Source organism: Oratosquilla oratoria, chromosome 19, assembly GCF_046742065.1.
Source record: "Oratosquilla oratoria isolate Oo_2021 chromosome 19, ASM4674206v1, whole genome shotgun sequence".
NCBI lineage: Eukaryota > Metazoa > Arthropoda > Malacostraca > Stomatopoda > Squillidae > Oratosquilla > Oratosquilla oratoria.
Genome location: NC_134795.1, coordinates 33,218,512 through 33,246,093, shown reverse-complemented (window position 1 = coordinate 33,246,093; position 27,582 = coordinate 33,218,512). Strand labels below are relative to the sequence as shown.

The 27,582-nt window shown below is 37.0% G+C and overlaps 1 protein-coding gene across 1 annotated transcript in view; it reads right to left on the bottom strand.

Annotated features, from left to right (window-relative positions):
- The window catches only part of LOC143035827 (uncharacterized), a 78,540-nt gene extending 71,608 nt beyond the window's left edge, over positions 1 to 6,932 (bottom strand). The window contains exon 1 of the mRNA XM_076202853.1: positions 6,706 to 6,932. Within this exon, the coding sequence (XP_076058968.1) occupies positions 6,706 to 6,784 (79 nt within the window). The 5' untranslated portion in view covers positions 6,785 to 6,932. The remainder of the gene's footprint in view (positions 1 to 6,705) is intronic.
- Positions 6,933 to 27,582: the final 20,650 nt, after the last annotated feature.

Here is a 27,582-nt window from a genome sequence, read left to right as displayed (position 1 = left end):
AATCTTCTGGAACTTGTCCTTCTTTTAAGGAACTGCTTATTATGCTATGTATTTTGTCTGCCAGTTCATTCCTGCATTCTTTCAGAATCCAGTTTGCTATTTCATCTGGCCCATGCGATTTTCTGACATCAAAATTACCCAAGTGTGTCAATATTTCATTCTTTGTTACTTCTATTTCTTCCATAGGGGGGACTTTTTCCTTCCACTCAATCTCTTCAGGTTGTATATTTTCCCTTGTAAACACTGATTTAAAATGTTTGTTCATAATTTCTGCCATTTCCATTTCCTCAGTGTATTCAACTCCTCCTTGTCTTAATTTCTCTAAGTCTTGTTTGTTTTTCAGTTTATTGTTTACAAATCTGTAGAATAGTTTTGGTTGATCTTTACACTTTTCTATAACATCTTTTTCATATTTTCTTTTTTCCTCTCTGCACTTTTGTACATATTCATTTCTATAACCAGTATATATTTTCCATTTTTCAGGTCTTCTGTCTTTTTTCCATCTGTTCCAGGCTTTGTCTCTTTTGTCCTTTAACTCCCTACAACTTTTGTTGTACCAGCATTTTACATATTCTTTTTCTTGTTTTTGTCTTGGGACATACTTTTCCACTCCTTTTTTGTAAATTTTTGTCAAAATATTCCATTTCTCTTCCACTGTTGTTTCTTCTTTGTATATTTCTTCCCAGTTTTCTTGTTGGAAGAATTCTCTTATTTTATCAAAGTTTGTTTTTTCATACATCATTCTTCCTTTTCTATATTGTTCATTTCTTTTCATATATTTTTCTTCATTAAGTTCCAGTTCAATCAATATGTGGTCACTTTTACCTATTGGTGTTTTATATTCAATCTTGTCCACTATTCTAGGTTCAGATGTAATTATTAAGTCTAGCCTCGATGGTTCTTCTTCATTTCTATACCTAGTGTTCTCTTGTATCCATTGTGTCATTGAATGGTCAGTAATCATCTCAAGTAGAGCATTTCCCCATGAGTCATCACCACTCTTTACTGTCATTTCTTCCCAGCAGATTTCTTTGCAATTAAAGTCGCCCATCATAACTATTCTTCCTCCGTCTTCCATTATTTTAGTTAATGCTATCTTTGTGTCCTCTAACATACTTTTATGTTCACTCTCCTCCCATGAGGCTGTTTTCGGAGGCACATAATTGATCACAAATTTTCTGCTCTTCTTATCTCGGTCTTCCACTTCTATCATAATCATCTCTACTGTATTCTTTCCATATATGACACCTTTCACGTTTATATCCTTCTTAGTCAGGAACATAACTCCACCCCCTTGTTTTTTCTCTCTGTTTCTAATCCAATAATTGTATGTATCATGTCCTACACTGTTGGGTGGTAGTGGGCCTTTTAATTTTGTTTCTACAATTCCCATTATGTCCGGTTCTTTTTCTTTCAAATAATCATTCAGTTCATTCAATCCTGTTATCAATCCATCTATATTTGTGTAAGACACTCTTAGTTTTCTGCCACTTCCATTGTATTCTCTGTTTCCCTTATGTTTTTCTTTAGTATGTCGAACTGCTTTATTTTCATGTTCACTACTCTCCAATAGAATCTCTCTTTCTCTGACTCCGTTCTTTCCTCGTTTTTTGCCTTAGCTTCAATTCTTTTCTGCTTTTCTGCCTCTCTTTCCTCCTTATTCATTTCTCTTTTTATCCATACCTTTTTATATTGATCATTTGTTGCTAGTTTCCCTGTCTTGGATAGAATTTTCTCTGCTGTCATTTGTGACCTGAATTTAATCTTAATTGGTCTGGTCTTATCTGTACTATATTTTCCGAGTCTGAATTTTTCCTCAATTTCCTTTATAATTTCTGGTTCATCTTCCTGGACTAATTTTAATAAACTGCTTACTCTTTCATTTTCCTCCTTGATTCTTGCGGTTCTATCTGGGTTATGTTTCTCTTCCATTCCTAATATAATTATACATTTCTTTTTGTCAGCTAATTCTCTTACTATATTCTCCTTCTGTCTCATCACTTTAATAACTGAGTCTTCATTATGTTCTTTCAATTGCTGTTTGACTATGTCAGTGAATGAAACCTTATTCCCTTCTTGAGTTATTCTCCAATTTTTAGCTTCTGTAGCTATTTTCTCTCTGTTTTCATTACTATTCTTCTTCAATTTCTCATTCTCCTCCTTTACATTTCCTAACTGTCTTTTTAGGTCCTCTATTTCTTCAGTTAAGTTTCTGTTAGCCTTCTCTAGTTGTTCCAACCTTTCAATTCTTTGGAAAATGGAGTCTACGTTACCTAACTTACGCTCCAAGTCCTCGATCACCTTATCAACTCTCTCCTCTAGTCTTATCAGTCGGGGGGGGGGTTGTGTCCCCCCCCCACCCTCTTTAAATCCCTGGAACATATTCTCGTCACTTTCTTCTGTATTGCTCCTCTCTATACTTCTAATCTTTACATTTTTATTAGACATGTCATCCTCACTCAGTCGTTTGTTTACCTTCCGCTTGTCTGGCTGGGCCAAGTCTACTCCCTCCTCATTTCCTTCCATTTCCCTCAGTAATCCCTCCCCTTTTCCTCTTTCCCTACTTTCCCACTACTCCACGAGCAATTTCCCCCCCACCCTGCAAAAACACTAGGCACTTCTCTTTGCGTTGGGATCCACAGACATCAGTTTTCTTCAGAACGTCATCCAAGCCGTCCATTCGCTGAAGTGTGTGTGTGTGTGTGTGTGTGTGTGTGTGTGTGTGTGTGTGTGTGTGTGTGTGTGCCAAATTATGACAAAAGAAACAATACAGATTTAGTATATCTAGACTTTGCAAAAGCTTTTCATACCGTCCCACACGAAAGACTACTTACTAAACTAGCTTTGCATGGAATAAGTGGTAGCCTATTAGGTTGGACTAGTAATTGGTTGAATGGTCGAAAACAGAGTTGTTTTAAATGGAAAAACTTCTGGATGGAAAAGTGTTGCAAGTGGAGTTCCTCAGGGTTTCGTTCTTGGGCCACTTCTATTCATAGTATATATAAATGATATAGACCATGGACTAAAATCTACTGTTTCCAAATTTGCTGATGATACAAAACTGTGCGGAGTGGCAAATGATCACTCAAACCAATTAGATATTCAAGAAGATTTAGATCAATTACAGCAATGGTCTGAAAAGTGGCTAATGAAATTTAACACATGTAAATGCAAGGTAATGCACATAGGTAAAAATAACAGTAAGTACGATTACAAGTTATTTGGAAATTCGTTAACAAAAGTGGATAGTGAAAAAGATCTCGGTGTAATTATCAGTAACGACCTCAAATCATCCAAGCAGTGTATTTCAGCCTCTGAGAAAGCAAATAAGATTCTAGGACTGATTGCGCGATCTTTTGATTTCAAAAGTCCATCACTCATTAACAAGCTATATAAATCGTTAGTTCGTCCACATTTGGAATATGCTGTTTCCGTATGGTCACCGAATCTCATTAAAGACATTGACAGACTGGAAAAAGTACAACGGCGAGCCACAAAACTGATTCCAAATATCAAAAATAAATCATACGAAAATCGACTAAAACATATGAATCTGTTTTCCCTAAAAAAGCGTAGACTCAGAGGTGACTTGATACAGGTCTTTAAGATTTTAAAGGGAATTGACAACATCAAAAGTGACCAAATTTTTACATTGAATGAGAATCAGACAAGAAACAATGGTCTCAAACTGTCCGGAAATAGATTCAATTTGGAAGTAGGTAGAAACAACTTTGCCAACCGTGTAGTTAATGAATGGAATAAACTTCCTGCACAGGTAGTGCAATGTAGTTCAGTTCGAAGCTTTAAGAATCATTTAGATAAATACCTAAGTAAGATGCTGTAATGATTATAATTTATCTTATATTATTTGTTTTTTGTTTTGTTGTCATTTGTCTGTCTGATTTTCATTTATTATTAGTTATATGTCAATTAATTATTATTTACTATTTACCTGTTTGTTTATTATCTAACTATACCTATGCATTTATTTATGTATTTTATTTGTTATTTACATTATCATAGTTTTTATTTATTATTTTATTATTAATATGATTTTTTTTTTCGCATCCGACCTAGATATGGATCAAAAGGTCTCCTGTCGGCATGCTCCGCCTTTGTAATCCTTTGTGTGTGTGTGTGTGTGTGTGTGTGTGTGTGTGTGTATGTTTGTGTGTGTGTGTGTGTGTGTGTGTGTGTGTGTGTGTGTGTGTGTGTGTGTGTGTGTGTGTGTGTGTGTGTGTGTGTACGTGTGTGTATGTGTGCGTACATACATATATTCACTTATTTACTTTTTATCTATTTATCATACATATTCATTCATTGAACTTCCTCGTCATTCTGCATCCAATTCATTATAAACCAAAATCACATCACTGGTGGAGAAGATGGTGGAGGGATGAGAGATGAGGGAGCGGGGGAGGGGGTGGGGGAGGGGTAATGTGGGCGGGGGAGAGCCCTCATGTGTGTGTGTGTGTGTGTATCACCAACACCATCTCCAACACAACTTCAGCCATTCATCAAAGTCACCCCCTCCCCCTTTCTCAAGAGTAGAAGATTTTTTTTTGTTCTGCTACTCATTTAGCTCCCCACTTCCCTACCCTCCCCACTTCCTCCCCCCAACAACGCCCCAGGAGTCTAATCTCCCCAATTTGATGTGATTAAAGCCATGTGGGGAGTTAGAGAGGGAAGGGAGTGGGGGTCCCGTGCCCCCCTCTCCCCGTCCCCCTCTCCCTCTCTCCCCCTCTCCCCGTCCCCCTCTCCCTCTCTCCCCCTCTCCCCCTCTCTCCGTGCCCCTCCCCTCCCCCTTTCCCCACAAACGAAGGGAGAATAAGGAATGGACGAAAATGTTAAAGGAGATTAAAAGGGTCAAAAAGGCTCTTTAACAAGGTTAAGGGGGGAAAGGGTTATCCTTTAAAGGGCTGAAATTGTGCTCTCTGGAGGGGTAAAGGGGGAAAGCCCCCTTTAAATTGGTTGAGAAATGGCCTTTAAAGTGATTTTAAAGGAAATAAGATTCCTTTAACGCCTCAAGCAAAAATAAAGAGAGCCGTTTGAATGACTTAAAAGAGGAACCTCTTTAAAGGGGAAGAGGGGAGGGCATAGTGCTAAAAGGGCCTAAGCGTACTTGAGTTCTTCTCTTAATAGATTGGCACACTTTACACAATTTATTCTGGTTAACAATAGATTATTTTTATTCAAAGGGATGGACCATAACTACTATTGTATTGTGTATTTATACAACGCTATTTCCTGAAATATTGACTTCAGGATCGTCCTTTCTGAATTTCAGAGCCCCACCCTCCACCAACTCGTCCACTCCATCTCCAACAGTTTCTCCATGATCAAAATATCACCATTTCCACCAATTGCACTTCATCTTCCACCAGGTCCACCATGTCCTCCACCATTTCCGCAACCTCCACCTCTTCCTCCACCTTCACCCGGCACAGGGGTGGAAACTTTCACTTGTCGCCGCGAGCCACAAACTCCTACGCAGTTTCAGCGCGAGTTTCATTTGTTTGTAGAATAAATATTCCTTTCTTTTGTGTGAATAAGCCTTTGTATCATCAAGGACCCTTCCAGCAAGGGACTAGCCAGTCTGTTTAGCCAATACATACGCCTTTTTACAAGTAATTTGGTCTTATAAAGGGAAGGTATCATCGTCTTTTGTTTTATATATGACGTCGTAAGACGTTTTGTAAAAAAAAAAAAAAACTATTTTTGTTCTTAACATAATATGTACGTTATTGATAATTAATTAGTTGATTTATATAGACGTTTGATTATTTTCTTCCTAGTGAAGACATTATAACCTTATTTCTCGATTTAGTTGAACATCACCATCTTTTGTTTACGTCGATAGAGGTAATCAAAATAGTAATAATAATAAAATAACATCAGTCCATTTCGGCACTTCAGAATAAATATACAAGTAGAGAAATCAGTGAAATGAATCAATGTTATATATATGATCTATCTTAGCGTTATTTCCATTGTTGGATATTTTATTGTTATTATTAAAGCAGTGCTGTTGTTGGTACTGAAGTTGGTGTAATTGTTGGCGTCTTTCTTTTTTATTGTTATTTTCTTGTCGTTGTTGGTATTGTTGTTGCAGTGACAATACCCGGAGGACACTTATGCATCACACGGTAATTTCCAAGGTCGGGGCAATTACTAACTCAAAGTGGATCTCCTTCCTTACTCTGCGCCGTGGCAAGGATACAAATAGACATCGAAGTCCCCACGCAATTACAGGACGATCGCGCTACCATCGAGGCACGGCGGGCCCCCGTCGTCGTTATTGTTGCTGATATTTGGCACACACTTTTATATACAACAAATGTAAAATCTTCAATAATTAACTCACGTACATGAAATTATGTCCATCACAATATAATTGTAGTTTCTTCCATATTGTGAGCTGTCAGTGCACATAGGGCAAAGGTGATGTCCTAGGACTAGGGTGGCTATTTCTAAATTTCCAAAAAGGACACTACATATCGATGATTATAATATATATATATATAATATATATATATATATATATATATATATATATATATATATATATATATATATATATATATATATATATATATATATAACTGAAAGTGAATAATAGTTTTCACTTCTAATGAAACCGACAAAAAAGAAATACCTGTATTTCTTGTAAGTTACAACACAAACAAAACCTAGTTGTATCCTCACCTTGATTGCCAAACTCATTGGCCCAGTCAGAGTTAAACAAAGTCTTTCTTTTCGGCATTTTCAGACTCCTTAACCTCATAAATTAATTGCCAAACCACACTGCACCGTAGCCACTTCAGGACTGCAGCCCAATATATGAGATGTGAATCACGCAATCACACGTTCACAACATTGGTCCTCTGCAGTTCCTGTCTACTTCGGCTACCGAGTTCTGACGTTGACCTTGGCCTGTATACTCGCACATAGTTTAATTGTACGGCATTATTGTATACCAAGGGTTATTCATTTATTTATTCATTTATCTATTTATTTATTCATTCATTTATTTGTTTATTCATTTATTTTTGTCACACCCCAAGAAAGGAGGACAAATGCACGTCCGGCGTGAGGTTGCGCCGGATGGAGGACATAGTGCTAAAAAGTGGGACTGTCCAGCCTAAAGGAGGACGTCTGGCCACCCTACCTAGGACGCAAACAAATGCCCTCTGGTGTAAATTCACTTTATCTGCAACATTTTTTATCTAGTTTTCCTAAACCAATGTTTATCAATGCTTGTTACATTTTCTATGAATAATAATGCGTGTAAAAGAAAACTAATCAGCTTTGAGGGGGTAACTATAATTGTTTACATTTCCTTTACCACAATCGATGGATCTGGGTTTATTTCTCACTTCAATATGACGCAAATGCTTAGTCTATTTCAAAAAATTCCTATCCCATGGATAAGAGAGATAAGACAGAAGTTGGAGGGATGAGACAGGGAAATTTGCAGAAGTAACAACAAATCAGTCGAATATTAGTGTAGTCACGTGATTCATGGAATAGTGTGGAGGAGGCTCAGTGTAACTTCCAAGTTTAGCAGTGGACTCGAAATGGCTGGTATATTGTGTGTGTGTGTGTCTGTGTATATATATATATATATATGTATATATATATATATATATATATATATATATATATATATATATATATATATATATATATTAATATATATATATATATATATATATGGTGGGGGGGGGAATACTGCCACCAAGTATTTCCACTTGGATCGTAAGAGGCGAGAAAAACGGGACGGGGATTGGGACTAGGCATCCTTCTCCTTGTAGCCCCACAGGGGACATTCCTAAAATAAAAAGCAAAGGCATAAGAGGGTCTGGGAGTTTTCCGACCAGAACCCTAAGGTTTGGGTCTTTTAATGTGCGTGGGTGTGGTTCAGATGAAAGTAAAAGGAAAGAGATGGGCAGTATGTTTGAGTGAAACTAAGCTGAAAGGGTAGGGCGAGTGTAAGTTTGGGAGTGTAAGTGGGAGGTTATCAGGATTGAAGAGAGGGCGAGGGAGGGAAGGGATGGCTATACTAGTAAGTGAAGAGATAGGTAAACGTGTAGTGGAGTGGAAGGTTTCCTCAAGGATAATGTGGATGAAGGTGAAACTGAGAAAGGAGATGTGGGTTTTTGTAAGTGCATATGGGCCTGGCAGTGAGAAGAGCGTAGAAGAAAGGGAAGCTTTTTGGATAGATTTAAATGATTGCATAGAGGATTTAGGGAGAAATATCAATGTAATAGTACTGGGAGACCTTAATGCTAGGTAGGAAATTATCCAATTTATGGAGTGGTTGGGAAATGTGGAGTTCCAGGAAAGAATCGTAGTGGAGAGTTGATGGTGGAAATGTGTCTAGAAAGAGAGTTGATGATAGCAAATATAGTGTTTCGGGAGAAAGTCAAGCATAAGTACACACGGGAGAGGATAGTGGAGGGAAGGGTGGTAGATAGAGCGTAAATGGACTATGTAGTGGTAAATAGGATTATGATAGGAAGAGTTAAGGATGTACATGTGCTAAGGGGAGAGGGTGGGGGAATATCAGATCATTTTTTTTTTGGTGGAAGGTAAGCTGAGAGTGGAGGATAGATGGAGGAAGAGGAAAGGTACAAAAGGTAGGGAGGTGCTTAGAGTGAACTCTTTAAATGAAAAGGAAAAGGAGAAGGAGTACAAGAAGCTGAAGGAGGAGTAGGAGGGAGTGAAGGATAGAGTAGAGCTAGGAGTGGAGGAGGAATGGGGATGGTTCAAGGAGGGAGTCACAAAGTGTGCAAAGATGGTGTGTGGAACAAGAAGGATATGAGGAAATAAAAGAAAGGGTAGTGAATGGTGGGATGAGGAAACAAAGAAGGGTGTAGAGGAGAATAAGCGAGTTTTCACAGACTGGTTACAAAATAGGACGAGGGAGTCATATGAGACGTACAAAGAAAAGAAAAGAGAAGTAAAGCAAAAGGTAAAGGAGGCAAAGAGGAAAGCAGATGTGAAATGGGGTAAGATTATGACAGAAAAATTTGAAAGTAATAAAAAGATGTTTTGGAAAGAAATTAAGAGAGGAAGAGGAGGCGAATCAAGTAGAGAAGAAAAGGTAAAAGGTGCAGATGGAGAGATGATAATGGAGGAGAGGGCAGTAAGGGGAAGATGGGCAGAATATTGTAGGGAGTTGCTAAATGTGAAGGAGGATAGGAAGGGAAAGATAGCTGCAGTGGGAAATGCTAAGAAAATAAGAGTTATGAGTGAGGAAAATGGAGGAGAAATAAGGAAGGATGAAGTGAAGGCAGTTGTTAAGATGATGAGAGCAGGTAAGGCACCTGGTCTGGATGGATGTCATGTAGAATGTCTAAAAAAAGGAGGTACAGTGATGGTGGACTGGCTGGTGAGGTTATTTAATGTTTACTGGAGAGAGGGTAGAGTGCCGGAGGACTGGAGGAGTGCCTGTATAGTTCCACTTTACAAGGGAAAAGGGGACAAGTGTGAATGTAGTAGTTTCAGAGGGATCAGTTTGTTAAGTGTAGTTGGGAAGGCTTATGGGAGGGTCTTGATTGAGAGGATTAGGAGAGGAACAGAGGGAGTAATTGGTGAGGAATAGTATAGATTTAGGACAGGTAGAGGTTGTGTAGATCAGATCTTTGTGGTAAGACAGATATGTGAGAAAGCTATAGGAAAAGGTAAGGATGTTTTTTGGGCCTTTATGGACCTGGAAAAGGCTTACAACAGGGTAGACAGAAAGGCACTGTGGGAGGTTTTGCGGATATACGGGATAGGAGGAAAGCTTCTAGGAGCTGTCAAGAGTTTTTATGAGAGTAGTAGAGCTTGTGTCAGGATTAGAAATGGAGAGAGTGAGTGGTTCGAGGTAAAGGTGGGACTTCGTCAAGGATGCGTTATGTCGCCCTGGCTGTTCAACTTATACATGGATGGGGTAGTGCGAGAGGTAAATGCAAGGGTAGTGGGTCAGGGATTGGAGATGGTTAAAGAAAATGGAGAAAAGTGGGAGGTGAGCCAGCTGTTGTTTGCGGATGACACTGCGCTTGTGACAGGATCGGAGGAGGGATTGAGAAAGTTGGTGACAGAGTTTGGGAGAGTGTGTGATAGAAGAAAGGTGAAGATAAATGTGGGTAAAAGTAAGGTGGTGAGATGTACAAGGGGTGAAAGTGGCAGTAGACTGGAAGTGAACATTAAGGGAGAGCGACTGGAGGAGGTGGATAGTTTTAGACACTTGGGTGCGAATGTGGCAGGAATGAAAGGAATGGGGGTCGAGGTAGAATGTAGATTGAGAGAAGGGAGTAAATGCCTTGGTGGATTAAAAAGTGTAATGAGGAATAGACATTTGGGAATGGATGCTAAGAGGAGACTATATGAAGGAGTGATTGTGCCAACAGCACTGTATGGGGCAGAAACATGGAACATAAGAGAGGAAGAGAGAAGGAGTTTGAATGTGTTTGAGATGAGGTGTCTGAGAAGTATGATGGGGGTTACTAGGCTGGATAGAGTGAGAAATGAGGAGGTGAGGAGGAGAACAGGTGAGGAAAGGGGGTTGGGAGATAGGGTTGATGAAAGAGTATTAGGATGGTTTGGACACATGGAAAGAATGAGTGAAGAAAGACTAGTAAAAGAGGTATGGAAGGCAGATGTGGAGGGAGTAAACATGAGGGGACGTCCTAGGATGAGGTGGATGGATGGGGTGAAGGGGGCTTTGGGGAAGAGGGGAATGTCTGTTGAGGAAGGAAGGGAGAGGACAGAAGACAGGGGTGAATGGAGAATGGTTGTATATGGATGATGTTGTGATGCATGAGGTGGAATGGGTGGGGGGATGGGGGGTGAGGTAGTATGTGTGAGCAAATTTTTGACGCAGCCCGAAGGGATTTCTCCCTATCTTCTCCTTTATGCATGGGGGGACGGAGAGGGGGGGGGTCGCCGATTTAATGAAGCGGCCTTGCTGTGGATGTGCTGTGTCTTGCGACACTGCTTCTGACCCAGGGCAGTGGACAAGGTGCAGGGATGACCCGTCATCCAGGAGGTGCTAAGATGAGAGGGAGGGTGGAGAGGTGTGGAGTGTATTCAGGGATGGAATGGGTGGGAATGATTTTATGCCTTTTCCTTTTTGGCTACCTCCCTTGTAAGGGGGAAAAAGCCTTGGTATATGTATGTATGTATGTGTATATATATATACATATATATATATATATATATATATACATATATATATATATATATATATATATATATATATATGTGTGTGTGTGTGTGTGTGTGTGTGTGTGTGTGTGTGTGTGTGTGTGTGTGTGTGTGTGTGTATATATATATATATATATATAAATAAATATATACATACATATATATATCAAGTAACGTAGATGTCGTAGCACGTGAGTAAAATAAAACCTAAACCCACTCTCGGAAAAACCTAAGCTGAGATACAGAGTAAACCATATATTTCGACCACTAGCTGTGGTCCTCTTCAGCAGTTACGTATATTGGGCATAAAGACAAGAACGTATATGCAGAGGAGAAAGCTACAAAAAGGAAACCAGGTAGGCTAAGCCTCATGTCACGTGCCCTGAGTGGGGTTAGACGTTTTGTCCTCTGGAGATGAATTTATTTACTGCCAAACTAGTAATGGCATCTGGAGACCATTGACCTTTGGATGTGTTGTATTTTGGGAACTGTTTGATTAATGAGGACTCAATGATTTTTCTTTTAAAACTACAATGTGATTTATATAATGTGGCTGCATTCTTCCAATCTATTCTGTGATCTAAAATACTTGAATGGAGGAATACAGCTGAGTTTGTTTTCTTTGCCGTATTTTAACGAATTTTTATGTTCTTTTATCCTAGTAAGTAGATCACGTCCCGTTTGTCCCCAGTACATTTTATCAAATCGAGACATGGTGTCAACAGATAAGGATACTTACGAATCACTTACCAAAAATCCCCTTAAGTCAACCCCAGGAGAATTTGACAAACAAGCCCATAAAATAATAGGAGACGACTTACTCAAAAAGTTAAAAGTCATTATCCCTCAGCTATCCAATTTCTATGGTTTTCCTTAACTCCACAAAGAAGATATACCCCTTAGACCTATTATCTCAAACAGGAACTCTTGCACTAATATGACCACCAAATGACTTACGGGAATTCTTTCACCTTTCGTAGGAACTTTCTCTAACTCCCACATTAAACATTCTGAGGACTTCATAAATAAAATTAAGAAACAAAAATCCCAGAACACAGTAAATTGCTTAGTCTCGATATAGTTTCGTTATTCACTAACATAAATGTAGATGATGTTCTCATTTTTTGGAAACCAAATTGCAACCGTTTCAAGATAATGACAACCCCGGAGTATATAAAATACCATGTCTCGATTGTGATAGAGTGTACTGGGGACAAACGGGACGTGATCTACCTCCATCAAGTTTTTTAGATCACAGAATAGATTGGAAGAATGCAGCCACAGTATATAAATTACATTATATTTTTAAAAGAAAAATTATTGAGTACTTATTAATCAAACAGTTCCCAAATTACAACACATCCAAAGGTCAATGATCACTAGATGCCATTACTAGTTTGGCAGTAAATAAATTAATCTCCAGTGGACGAAACGTCCGACCCCACTCAGGGCACGTGACATGAGGCTTACCTAGTTTCCCTTTTGTAGCTTTCTCCTCTGCATATATGTTCTTGTCTTTATGCCCAATATATGTAACTGCTGAAAAGGACAACATCTAGTGGTCGAAATAATATACGGTTTACTTTGTATCTCAGCTTATGTTTCTCCGAGAGTGGGTTTAAATTTTACATATATACAACTACACACACACACACACACACACACACACACACACACAAACACACACATACATACACACACACACACACGCACACACTTTCGTCGGATGGACGGCGAGAATTGGAGTTCCGAAGAAAAAGCTAAATCTACGCGGATCTCAACGTCAAGGAAGTACCTTATTGTATTTAAAGGGAAGGGGAAAGCTCGTGGTGTAGTGGGAAGGTGATAAAAAAAAAAGGAGAAGGGGAGGGATTACTGAGGGAAATGGAAGGAAATGAGGAAGGGGAGGACTTGGTCTAGGAGGCCAGGCGTCTTGTAAACAAACGAAGGACTGAGAATTTTGAAAAAGGTATTAACAAAAATGTAAAGATTAGGAATATAGATAAGAGCAGCACAATGGAAGGTGAAGATAATAATTTCCAGGGATTTAATGACGGGGAGAGGATACCAACCTCCCCCGATTAGCAAGACTAGAGGAAAAACTGGACAAAAAATTACTGAACGGTGGGAGAATAGGTTCGGTAACATAACAAAGATTGCGCAGAGAGTTGAAAAATTGGAAGAATTAGAGAAGGTGAACAAAAACTTAACTAATGAAATAGAAGAATTAAAAAGACAGTTAAAAGAAGTAAAAGGGGAGAATGAAGAATTAAAGAGGAATAATAAAGACAATAAAGAGGCCATAGCAAAAGAAGCACAGGGTTGGAAAAAAAATCCAAGAAAACAGTAGAATTGCATTTACTGACATAATTAAACAGCAAATGAAAGAACAAACTGAAGACTCATTTATTAAAGTGATGAGAAAGAAGGAGAATATAGTAAGAGACTTAGCAGATAAAAAGAAATGTATAATTATATTAGGAATGGAAGAGAAATATAACCTAAATAGGACCACAAGAATTAATGAGGAAAAAGAAAAAGTAAACAGTTTACTAGAATTAGTTCAGGAAGATGAACCTGAAATCATGAAACAAATTGAAGAGATGTATAGACTCGGAAAGTATAGTACAGATAAGACCAAACCAATTAAGATTAAATTCAGGTCACAAACGACGGCAGAGAATATCTTAGCAAAAACAGGAAAACTAGCAGCAAGTGAACAATATAAAAAGGTATGAATAAAAAGAGAAATGAATAGAGAGGAAAGAGAGGAGAAAAAAATGAAAAGACTTGAAGCTAAGAAAAAAAAAACGAGAACAGAACAGTCAGAATAAGAGAAATTCTATTGGAGAGTAGTGAATATGAAAGTAAGGAAATACGACATACTAGAGAAAAACAAAAGGGAAACAGAAAATACAATGGAAGTGGCAGAAAACTAAAAGTGTCTTACACAAATATAGATGGATTAATAACAGGATTGAATGAGCTGAATGATTATCTGAAGGAAAAAGAACCGGACATAATGGGAATTGTAGAAAAGAAATTAAAAGGTTCACTACCACCCAACAGTGTAGGACATGACGCATATAATTATTGGATTAGAAACAGAGAGACAAAGCAAGGGGGTGGAGTTATGTTCCTGTCTAAGAAGGATATAAACGTGAGGTGTGTCACATATGGAAAGAATACAGTAGAGATGATTATGATGGAAGTAGAAGACAGAGATAAGAAGAGCAGAAAGTTTGTGATAAATTATGTGCCTCCAAAAACAGCCTCGTGGGAAGAGAGTGAACATAAAAGTATGTTAGAAAACACAAGGATAACATTAAATAAGATAATGGAAGATGGAGGAAGAATAGTTATGATGGGCGACTTTAATTGCAAAGAAGTCTGCTGGGAAGAGATGACAGTAAAGGGTGGAGACGGCTCATGGGGAAATGTTCTACTCGAGATGATTATTGACCATACAATGACACAGTGGATACAGGAGAACACTAGGTATAGAAATGAAGAACCATCGAGACTAGACCTAATAATCACATCTGAACCTAGAATAGTGCAAAAGATTCAATATAAAACACCAATAAGTAAAAGTAACCACATATTGATTGAACTGGACCTAAATGAGGAAAAATACATGAAAAGAAATGAACAATATAGAAAAGGAAGAATGATGTATGAAAAAACAAACTTTGATAAAATAAGAGAATTCTTTCAAAAAGAAAGCTGGGAAGAAATATACAAAGAAGAAACAACAGTGGAAGAGAAATGGAATATTTTGACAAAAAATTATAAAAAAAAAAAAAAGAGTGGAAAAGTATGTCCCAAGACAAAAAAAAAAAAAAAAAAAAAAAAAAAAAAAAGTAAAGTGTTGGTACAAAAAAAGGTTGTAGGGAGTTAAAAGACAAAAGAGATAAAGCTTGGACCAAATTGAAGAAACACAAAAGACCTGAAAAATGGAAAATATATACTAGTTATAGAAATGAATATGTACAAGTGTGCAGAGAGGAAAAGAGTTAATAGATGTCATAGAAAAATGTAAAGATCAATCAAAATTATTTTACAGATTTGTAAACAACAAACTGAGAAACAAACAAGATTTGGAGAAATTAAGACAAGGAGGAATTGAATACACACAGGAAATAGAAATGGCAGAAATTATGAACAAGCATTTTAAATCAGTGTTTACAAGGGAGTACATACAACCTGAAGAGATCGAATGGAAAGAGAAAGTCCCCCCTATGAACTCCATCTCCCACTTCCTACGCCATTCCCATACTTTATTGAGATCACTCTGTAGTGACTCTCAATCTTCTTCCGTGTTCACTTTTTTAATAGTTTTGCATCATCTGCAAAGAAACTCATATAACTTTCAATTTCTTCATCCATATCATCAATATATATAGCAAACATTATTGGGGCCAAAACTGTTCCTTGTGGAACACCACTTATTACTTCATCCCATTTTGAGTGTTTGTCTCTTATCACTACTCTCATTTTTCTTTCTTGCAAAAAATCTTCCATCCATTTAAGCAGTTTGCCCTGTATTCCTCCTTCAGTTTCTAATTTCTTAAGTAACTTCTTATGTGGTACTTTGTCAAAAACTTTTTTTTTTTAGGTCTAGAAATGCACAATCAGCCCATCCATCTCTTTCTTGTATTATATCTATTAGCCTTGAATAGAAACATATTGAATTGGTGACGCATGATCGTCCTTGTCTGAATCCAAATTGCCTTGGATTTAGCACGTTTTTTTTTTTCTAAATATTTTACTCATCTACTTTTGACAATTCACATATTTTTGCTATTATACTTGTTAGACAGACTGGTCTGTAGTTGGTAGGGTCTTCTTTATTTCCCCTTTTATATATAGGTACAATATTTGTTTTTTTTCAATCTTCTGGAACTTTTCCTTCTTTCAAGGAACTGTTTATTATGCTGTGTATTTTGTCTACCAGTTCATTTCTGCATTCTTTCAGAATCCAGCTTACTATTTCATCTGGTCCATGCGATTTTCTGACATCAAGATTACTCAAGTGTTTCATTATTTCATTCTTTGTTACTTCTATTTCTTTCATAGAAGGGACTTTCTCTTCCCATTCAATCTCTCCAGGTTGTATGTTCTCCCTTGTAAACACTGATTTAAAATGCTTGTTCATAATTTCTGCCATTTCTATTTCCTCTGTGTATTCAACTCCTCCTTGTCTTAATTTCTCTAAATCTTGTTTGTTTTTCAGTCTGTTGTTTACAAATCTGTAAAATAGTTTTGGTTGATCTTTACATTTTTCAATGACCTCTTTTTCATATTTTCTCTTTTCCTCTCTGCACACTTGTACATATTCATTTCTATAACAAGTATATATTTTCCATTTTTCAGGTCTTTTGTGTTTCTTCCATTTGGTCCAAGCTTTATCTCTTTTGTCTTTTAACTCCCTACAACTTTTTTTTGTACCAGCACTTTACATATTCTTTTTCTTGTTTTTGTCTTGGGACATACTTTTCCACTCCTTTTTTATAATTTTTTGTCAAAATATTCCATTTTTCTTCTACTGCTGTTTCTTCTTTGTATATTCTTTCCCAGTTTTCTTTTTGAAAGGATTCTCTTATTTTATCAAAGTTTGTTTTTTCATACATCATTCTTCCTTTTCTATATTGTTCATTTCTTTTCATGTATTTTTCCTCGTTTAGTTCCAGTTCAATCAATATGTGGTTACTTTTACTTATTGGTGTCTTATATTCAATCTTGTCCACTATTCTAGGTTCAGATGTGATTATTAGGTCTAGTGTCGATGGTTCTTCCTAGTGTTCCCTTGTATCCACTGTGTCATTGTATGGTCAATAATCATCTCGAGTAGAACATTTCCCCATGAGCCGTCTCCACCCTTTACTGTCATCTCTTCCCAGCAGACTTCTTTGCAATTAAAGTCGCCCATCATAACTATTCTTCCTCCATCTTCCATTATCTTATTTAATGTTATCCTTGTGTTTTCTAACATACTTTTATGTTCACTCTCTTCCCACGAGGCTGTTTTTGGAGGCACATAATTTATCACAAACTTTCTGCTCTTCTTATCTCTGTCTTCCACTTCGATCATAATAATCTCTACTGTATTCTTTCCATATGTGACACACCTCACGTTTATATCCTTCTTAGACAGGAACATAACTCCACCCCCTTGTTTTGTCTCTGTTTCTAATCCAATAATTATATACATCATGTCCTACACTGTTGGGTGGAAGTGGACCTTTTAATTTCGTTTCTACAATTCCCATTATGTCCGGTTCTTTTTCCTTCAGATAATCATTCAGCTCATTCAAACCTCTTATTAATCCATCTATATTTGTGCAAGATACTCTTAATTTTCTGCCACTTCCATTGTATTTTCTGTTTCCCTTTTGTTTTTCTCTGGTATGGCCCATCTCCTCACTTTCATATTCACTACTCTCCAATAGAATTTCTCTTATTCTGTCTCTGTTCTGTTCTCGTTTTTTCCTTAGCTTCTTGTCTTTTCATTTTTCCTCCTCTCTTTCCTCTCTATTCATTTCTCTTTTTATCCATATCTTTTTATATTGTTCACTTGCTGCTAGTTTCCCTGTTTTGCTAAGATATTCTCTGCCGTCGTTTGTGACCTGAATTTAATCTTAATTGGTTTGGTCTTATCTGTACTATACTTTCCGAGCCTAAACATCTCTTCAATTTGTTTCATGATTTCAGGTTCATCTTCCTGAACTAATTCTAGTAAACTGCTTACTTTTTCTTTTTCCTCTTTGATTCTTGCGGTTCTATTTAGATTATACTTCTCTTTCATTCCTAATACATTTATACATTTCTTTTTATCTGCTAAGTCTCTTACTATATTCTCCTTCTGTCTCATCACTTTAATAACTGAGTCTTCAGTTTGTTCTTTCATTTGCTGTTTTATCATGTCAGTAAATGCAACTTTACTGTTCTCTTGGATTTTTTTCCAACCCTGTGCTTCTTTTGCTAAGGACTCTTTATTCTCTTTTTTATTCCTCTTTAATTCCTCATTCTCATCTTTTACTTCTTTTAACTGTCTTTTTAATTCTTCTATTTCTTTAGTTAGGGTTTTGTTCACCTTCTCTAATTCTTCCAATTTTTCAACTCTGCGCAATCTTTGTTATCTTACCGAACCTACTCTCCCAATGTCCGGTCATTTGTTCAAGTTTTTCCTCTAGTCTTGCTAATTGGGGGAGGTTGGTATCCTCACCCCCCCCCCCTCATTAAATCCCTGGAAATTATTATCTTCACCTTCCATTGTGCTGCTCTTTCCTATATTTCTATTCCTTACATTTATGTTAATCCCTTCTTCACCAAAATCATCGGTCCTTCGCTTGTTTACAAGACGCCTGGCCTCCTAGACCAAGTCCTCCCCTTCCACATTTCCTTCCATTTCCCTCATTAATCCCTCCCCTTCTCCTTTTTATCACCTTCCCACTACACCACGAGCTTTCCTTTCCCTGTAAATACAATAAGGTACTTCCTTGACGTTGAGATCCACGAAAATTTCACTTTTTTTCGGAACCCCAATCTTCGCCGTCCATCCGACGAATGTGCGTGTGTGTGTGTGTGTTTACCTAGTTGTATTTTACGGGAAGGGGAGCTATGCTCGTGATGTCCCGTCTTCATATCTCATTTTATCTAAACTGTTTTTAAATTCATGTATTGTTTTTGTACACGCCACTTTCTCATCTAACTTGTTACAAATGTCTATTACTCAGTGGGGAAATCTGTTCTTTTTTAGATCTCTTCTATAGCTGTTTTTCTTTATTTTCTTTCCGTGTCCTCTTGTATTTCTACTATTCCATTTTATTAGATCTCTCTATCAATAGTTTCTATGCCTTTCATGATTCTATAAATAGTTATCAAGTCTCCTCTCTCTCATCTTTGCTCTAATGTTTGTAGCTCAAGTTTTGCTAGTCTCTCTTCATATCATAGTTCTGAAAGTCTTGGTTCCAATTTTGTAATTACTCTTTGTATTCATTCAAGTTTTGTTATACATTTTTTTGTACTTGGTGACCACGTCGTCGCTGAATATTCCAATCTTGGTCTTGTCAAAGTGACTAGTATTTTCTTCACCATTTCTTCGTCCAGGTATATAAATGCCACTTTCATTGTTCTTATCAAATTATAAGTTTCTCATTTTTTTTTCTTTTTGTTTCTCAAGTGACATACTATTCATAATGATGACTCCCAGGTCCTTCTCATTTTCTACTTTTTTATTTCTTCTTCTCCCAATTTATATGATCCCACTATTTTTTTTTCTTCTTTCAAATTCCATTATACTACAGTTCTTAATATTGAATTCCATCTCCCACTTCCTACTCCATTCCCATATTTTATTGTCATCACTCTGTAGCGACTCGCAATCTTCTTCAGTGTTCACTTTTTTCAACAATTTTGCATAATCCGAAAAGAAGCTCATATAAGTTTCAATTCATTTATCCATATCATCAATATATATAACAAACATAATTGGGGCCGGAACTGTTCCTTGTGGAACACCACTTATCACTTCATCCCAATTGGAGTGTTTGTCTCTTATCACTACTCTCATTTTTCTTTCATGCAAGAAGTTTTCCATCCACTTCAGCAGTTTGTCCTGTATTCCTCCTGCAGTTTCTAATTTCTTAAACAACTTCTTATATGGCATCTTATCAAAAGCTTTTTTCAGATCTAGAAATGCACAATCAGCCCTCCATCTCTTTCTTGTATTACATTTAGCCTTGAATACAAAACACATTAAGTTTGTGACGCATGATCGTCCTCGTCTGAATCCAAATTGCCTTGGATTTAGTACATTTTTTTGTTTTTTCCAAATGCCTTACCCATCTACTTTTGATAATTCTTTTCACAACTTTTTGCTATCATACTTGTTAGAGAGACCGGTCTATAGTTAGTAGGGTCTTCTTTGTTTCCCCCTTTATATATTGGTACTATATTTGCTCTTTTCCAATATTTTGGAAATTTTCCTTCTTTCAATGAAATTTTTATTAGGATATGTATTTTGTTTGTTAGTTCATTCCTGCATTCTCTCAAAATCCAGTTTGCTATTTCATCTGGTCCATGCGATTATCTGACATCGAGATTACTTAAGTGTTTCATTATTTCATTCCTTGATAGTTCTATCTCGTTCATAAGGGGGACTTTCTCCTCCCATTCTATATCTCTAGGTTGCATGTTCTCCCTTGTAAACACTGATTTAAAATGCTTGTTCATAATTTCTGCCATTTCTATTTCCTGTGTGTATTCAACTCCTCCTTGTCGTAGTTTCTTTAATTCTTGTTTGTTTTTCAGTCTGTTGTTTACATATCTGTAAAATAGTTTTGGTTGATCTTTGCATTTTTCTATGACATCTTTTTCATATTTTCTCTTTTCTTCTCTGCACACTTTTACATATTAAATTCTGTAATTTGTATATATTTTCCATTTTTCAGGTCTTTTGTATTTTTTCCATTTTATCCAAGCTTTATCTCTTTTGTCTTATAACTCCCTACATCTTTTGTTGTACTAGAACTTTACATATTCTTTTTCTTGTTTTTGTCTTGGGACATACTTTTCCACTCCTTCTTTATGAATTTTTGTCAAAATATTCCATTTCTCTTTTACTCCTGTTTCCTCCTTGTGTATTCTTTCCCAGTCTGCTGTTTGAAAGAATTCTCTTAATTTATCTTTTTTTTTTTCATACATCAATCTTCCCTTTCTATATTGTTCATTTTTTCCATGTATTTTTCCTCATTTAGTTCCAGTTCACCCAACATGTGGTCAATTTTACTTATTTGTGTCTTATATTCAATTTTGTCCACTATTTCAGCCTCTGATGTGATTATTAGGTCCAGTCTCGATAGTTCTTCCTCATTTCTATTCCTAGTATTCTCTTGAATCCATTGCGTCATTGTATGTTCTATAATTATATCAAGTAGTACATTTCCCCATAGGTCGTCTCCACCCTTTACTGTCATTCCTTCCCAGTAGATTTCTTTACAATTAAAGTCACCCATTATAACTATTCTTCCTCCATCTTCCATTATCTTATTTAGTGTTATCCTTGTGTCTTCTAACATATTTTTGTGTTCTCTCTCTTCCCACGAAGCCGTTTTAGGAGGCACATAATTTACTACAAACTTCCTGCTCTTCCCATCCTTGTCCTCCACTTTCATCATAATCATCTCCACTCTATTCTTTCCATATGTGACATTCCTCACATTTATATCCTTCTTAGTCAGGAACATAACTCCTCCCCCTTGTTTCACCTCTCTGTTTCTAATCCAATAATTATATGCACCATGTTCTACACTGTTGGGTGGTAGTGGACCTTTCAATTTTGTCTCTACAATTCCCATTATGTCTGGCTGTTTTTCCTTCAGGTAGTCATTCAGTTCGTTCAAGCCTGTTATTAATCCATCTATATTTGTGTAAGACACTCTTAATTTTCTGCTACTTCCATTGCGTTTTCCGTTTCCCTTCGGTTTTCCTCTGCCATGAACAATTTCTTCACTTGCATATTCACTACTCGCCAATGGAATTTCTCTTTTTCTGTCTCTGTTCTTTTCTCGTTTTTTTGTTGTTGTTGTTTTTTAGCTTCTTGTCTTTTTGTCTTCTCATCCTCTCATTCCTCTTTATTCATTTCTCTTCTTATCCATATCTTATTATATTGCTCACTGTCTGCTAGTTTCCCTGTTTTTGCTAAGATATTCTCTACTGTTGTTTGTGACCTGAATATAACCTTAATTGGTCTGGTCTTATCTGTATTGTATTTCCCGAGCCTATACAATTCTTCTATTTGTTTCCCTATTTCTGTTTCATCTTCATGAACTACTTCTAATGTATTATTTGTTTGTTCCTTTTCCTCCTTTATTCTTGTAGTCCTATCTAGATTATACTTCTCTTCCATCCCTAATACAATTATGCATCTTTTTTTATCTGCTAAGTCTCTTACTATATTCTCCTTCTCCCTCATCACTTTAATAACTGTGTTTTCAGTTTGTTCTTTCATCTGCTGTTTCATTATACCTCTAAATTAATTTTTTTTGTTCTCTTGTACTTTCTTCCAACCACTTACCTCTTTTGCTATCGACTCTTTATCCTCTTTAATTCCTCATTCTCTTCCTGTACTTCTCTTAACTGTCTTTTTAATTCTACTTACACGCACACACACGCCCAACTCCCCGCGCACGAGAGTTGGAGTAACGACCCGCAGCGCATCGATATTGAAATTATTTCAGCCCTGGGCGGAATTCGAACTCGGACCGCTGTGGTGGCGGCCGGGAACTCTACCTCTGCGCCACTAGTCGTGTGTGTATTTATTTACCTAGATGAATTAATTAATGTATCTATACATTATGTATTTATTGCATGTTTATCTATCTTTTAAGTGAGCGTTTCTCATATTAGCGTACTTCCCTGCATACAAAATTGTTCTGATTTTCTTCTTTTTGCTGTTATGTGGCCTGATTTCTTGCTAATTAAACTACTTTTAGCGTAAAATTGCCACCAACAAATGATAATAATTCAGGGCAAAACAAAATATTTTATGCGAAAGTTGAGATCACTACCCTAAGGGCATTTGATCCCGGACCAGGCCCAGGGTTTCTATAAAGTTTGATTAATGTCATATCAAACTACTACTACTACTACTACTACTTTTTTTTTTTTTTTTTTTTTTAATACGACCTCCATCCTTGTGGAACTGTGTGGTGGAAACAGTAGGATCTGTCTCCCACAGACACAGTTCATTGGCTCCTCTCCCGCCAATGACTGTGGTCGACGATCCTTTTATTTATCTATTTATATTTTAATGATGCCTAATACAAAAGTTCATTTATCCTACTGTCAACCACCGTGTGCTCAAAGACCAATTGTACATGGTTATATAAGCTGAATCATGTAAATATGCACAAGCAGCAGGAAATATCAAATAGGTCACTCTAAAGGAGGTCATGTAAGGCATGACCTCATCTTGACTGTTCATGTGTCTATGCATTAGTTTTGGAGGTAACTGTTTTATAATTGTTGATTTATCACACTTAAAATGTCCATAGCATAAGTCTACATTCTCATTTTTGCCAGTAATTCAACAGTATTCAATCACATTTCTTTCTTTCTCTCCATATGCAAGGCAAAGTTTACCTTGTCAGTCTGTACAAACTTCTTACAATGATTTTTTTTATCTAGACCTTACTATCCTGAAACCAGTCCATGAGTCCAGTTAATGTAGCAGTCATTAGTAGCATTGTGTTGAGATAAGCTAGTACTTGACTGTACTGTTTTATACTTATTTTGTGAGGTCTTAGTTGCCAAGTCTTTTCCTGATTATCTGCAGACAGGTGAGGTCAGGTGATGACCTAGGTTGGATTATCCAACTTAACTTTTGCTGATGTGAGGGTGTACTTAAGCTCTTCTCTCTTTATGTCTTTGACTACCACACTCTCAATGACCAATTCCAGACCCAGAAACACTTCAACACTGGAAGAGAAACCCAGTACAGCCTTCGCACCTCACCAGCAAAGACAGCCCCAACATATTAAAGCCACTGATTGTGGTACCTACACTTATCCATTTGGATCATCCTTTTTAGGAACAAACAACTACTACCACAGAAGTAGTATGTCTTGTCAAGCTCTAAGATACCAGATTGCCTCTACCCATTCACAACAGGAGACCTAACCAATATGACAGACAGTTTATTGTTAGGCAGTAGCAGACAAATACTAGCAGACACCAGACTTGACCAAGCCAGAAGATCTCAAACTTAAAACAGAATAATCTTCAAAATATAACCCCCAACCATATCAAAACATACAGAATAACCAGATCTCCATGAAAACAGTTCTGAATCAGGACCAATCTGATGGGCAGAAGTTATAGAAACATTTTGTTTTCTTGCAGTATCACTTGACATGTTAGCACTTTATATGTCATCTACCAGTAAATCTTTTTGATATTACTATATTTTACACATGTAGCAGTTTCAACTTGAAGCCATAAATTCTATCTTTCAGGATTAGTATTGGGTGCCATATGACTAAGAAATTACAGCATCAAGATTTTATTATCAATCAGATACTCAGTGTGTTGTTAAAAAAAAAAAGGAAATGATTATCTTACAAAGCATAAAGATGTGAGCTAGAGCTACTGATTATAGCCTAACATCATCACTCTTATGCTTGTGCACGTATTCTAGATGTTTGCTTACTTTTATTAATTTCTATGTATACTTTTAAGGTGATGAGGGGAAGCTTCTCCGGGGCACATATTACAGCACATTCATATTGGTTTGTTGATCACTAAAGCAAGTAAGATTTCTAAGATTTGTTGATAAATATGTGGAAAAAGAGAGATCATACAGGTACAATACAGTGCAATGTTAAAAAAAAATTGAGAAGAATAAAAAGTAAGAGAGACAGCAGATTTTCACAAGAACTAGACAGTATTTATGCCTGTAGTCAAATGTGGGAGATGAACTTTAATGTATAAAATGTAAAGCACATTATTGGAAATGGACAGATGCTTGTAAAGCTCTTCAAAGGATTATACTCAACAGGAAATGGGTCACTTATGAAAGCAAAAAAAGAGAAGGCCCTGGGAGAGTTAGTCAAGGATACCTTGTCACCTGACAAACATATCTGCAAAATTGTGGGTGAGACATACAGACTATTGACAAACATAAGATGGTTTATTCTCACCACTTCATGATATGTCAACCCCTATACATAGTTACAACCCACTAAATGGCCACATCCATTTAAGATCCTTAGGGATAAATGGTTCAAATTATGCATGATGTACCAGTTATGAAACCAAAATGATTATCCACCAACTAGTTCCTTTTTTGTCAAAGTGTATGACCCAGTTATCTTTTACAATTCTTAAACAATTTACTAGTATGCAGGTCAAGGACACTGGTCTGTCATTCAGTGGTACCTCCTGACTCCTTTATGAATGTACCGTGTTAGCCCTTTTCTAATTCTGTGATATTCCTAATGAAGCACAATTAGGTCATAAAATTTGTCTAACAGTAGTTCCATGCATTCCTGTGATATCCAATTAATTTGAGATCCCATCAGGCCCTGCAACTTTTTCATGTTATATATTTCCAGTAGTTCATTTTCCTCCTCTACTTCAACTTTTATAAAAAATATCTTCCAACCCAATAATGCTGTTCATAACTTTCTCCTCTGTGTAGTAATTTTCTTTTGTGGAAACTGATTGGAAAGTTTGGTTTATTATTTCAGTTTAGGTGGATACATCTTCACAGACTCCTTCCACTTTTATCTTCCTTCTGTGGGTCTCAGTTTATTGTGGACAAACCTGAAGAACAGTTTAACTTTATCTTTACATTTTTCAGTAAAACCTTTTCCATTTTTTTTTTTCATCTTAGTGAATTCTCATGTAATCATTTTAGCTCCTGAATTCTTTTTTACTTTTTATTGTTTCTTTTGTTTTCTCTATGCCACATCTACAACTGTTTTGTTGCTTTTCATTTCTCATTGAACCAGTCCTAATGTTCAGCCACCTTTTTCCCCTAATCCTTGGCATGAGCTCATTTACACCTGAGTTGTAGAGATGTTGTGGAGATTTAGTTTACGTATTTGTGAATTCTAGTCTACATCTCAAAAAAAAAAAAAAAATGCAATGTGATGTGAGGGGGCTCTTATGGAACACTATGTGCCTGTCATTTTTATGTGCTGTACTACCGGAAAATAGTTTTGTTTCAGTGTTGATGTTTCATTGCTATTGTTTTAGTACAGCCAATTATTGTTTTTAGTGGTTTATTTTGTGCTGTTTGTAGGGCATCTTTATTTTCTTTATTGTTGGATACTATGCTGGTTGAGATACAGTATTGTGGGACCTATTAATGGTGGTCCTGCAAGATGGATGTCAAAGATCATTTCTCTGCTGCTCATCTTCTAAATCAACCTGTCAATACCCTCTTCTACCCTGAAATGACACAGTCTCCAGGCCAGATTCAATGTCTTTTAACTTCACCAGTACTTCCTCCACCTTTTCCCAAAGTGAAAACTGACAACAGGTAACTGCTTTCCTCCTATTACTAAAAGAAAGTGTCCCATACTTAATATAGCACAAACACTGCCAACCATTGTGTTTTTCCTGTCATTGAAGCTCAAAATAACAAAGTACAGAAGAAAAAAGTAAAAAGTGCAGATGGAAAGATGATAATGGAAGAGAAGGCAGTGAGAGGAAGGTGAGCAGAGTATTTTTGGGAGTTGCTAAATATGAAGGAGGATAGGGAAGGAAAGGTAGTTGCAGTGGGAAGTGCTAAGAAAATGACGTGATGAGTGAAGAAAATGGAGGAGAAATAAGGAAAGATGAAGTGAAAGCAGCTGTTAAGATGATGAGAGCAGGTAAGGCACCTGGGTTGGATGGATGCCATGAAGAATGCGTGAAAAAAGGAGGTACAATTATGATGGACTGGTTGGTGAAGTTATTTAATATTTGTGTAAGAGAGGGTAGAGTGCCGGAGGACTGGAGGAGTGCCTGTATAGTTCCGCTTTACAGGGGAAAGGGAGACAAGTGTGAGTGTAGTAGTTTCAGAGGAATCAGCTTGTTGAGTGTAGATGGAAAGGCTTATGCGAGGGTCTTGATTGAGAGGATTAGGAGAGGAACAAAGGAAGTAATTAGTGAGGAACAGTGTGGATTTAGGACAGGTAGGGGTTGTGTAGATCAGATTTTTGTGGTGAGAAAGATATGTGAAAAAGCTATTGGAAAAGGTAAAGATGTTTTTTTGGCTTTTATGACTTTGGAAAAGGCTTACAACAGGGTAGACAGGAAGGCACTGTGGGAGGTATTGCAGATATACGGGATAGGAGGAAAGCTGTTAAGAGCAGTCAGGAGTTTTTACAAGAGTAGTAGAGCTTGTGTTAGGATTAGAAATGGAGAGTGAATGGTTTGAGGTAAAGGTGGGACTTTGTCAGGGATGTGTTATGTCGCCCTGGCTGTTCAATCTATACATGGATGGGGTGGTATGAGAGGTAAATGCAAGGATTGTGGGTCAGGGGTTGGAGATTGTTAAAAAAATAGAGAAAAGTTGTTGTTTGCTGATGACACTGCTTCTAGAGGGATCAGAGGAGGGATTGAGGAAATTAGTGACAGAGTTTGAGGTGTGTGAAAGAAGGAAGCTGAAGATAAATGTGGGCAAAAGTAAGGTGATGAGATGTACAAGGGGAGAGAGTGGCAGCAGACTGGAAGTGAGTATTAAGGGAGAGAGACTGGAGGAAGTGGATAGTTTTAGATACTTGGGTGCAAATGTGGCAGGAAAGGAAGGAATGGGGGTGTAGGTAGAATGTAGATTGAGAGAAGCGAATAAATGTCTTGGTGGATTAAAAAGTGTAATGAGAAATAGACATTTGG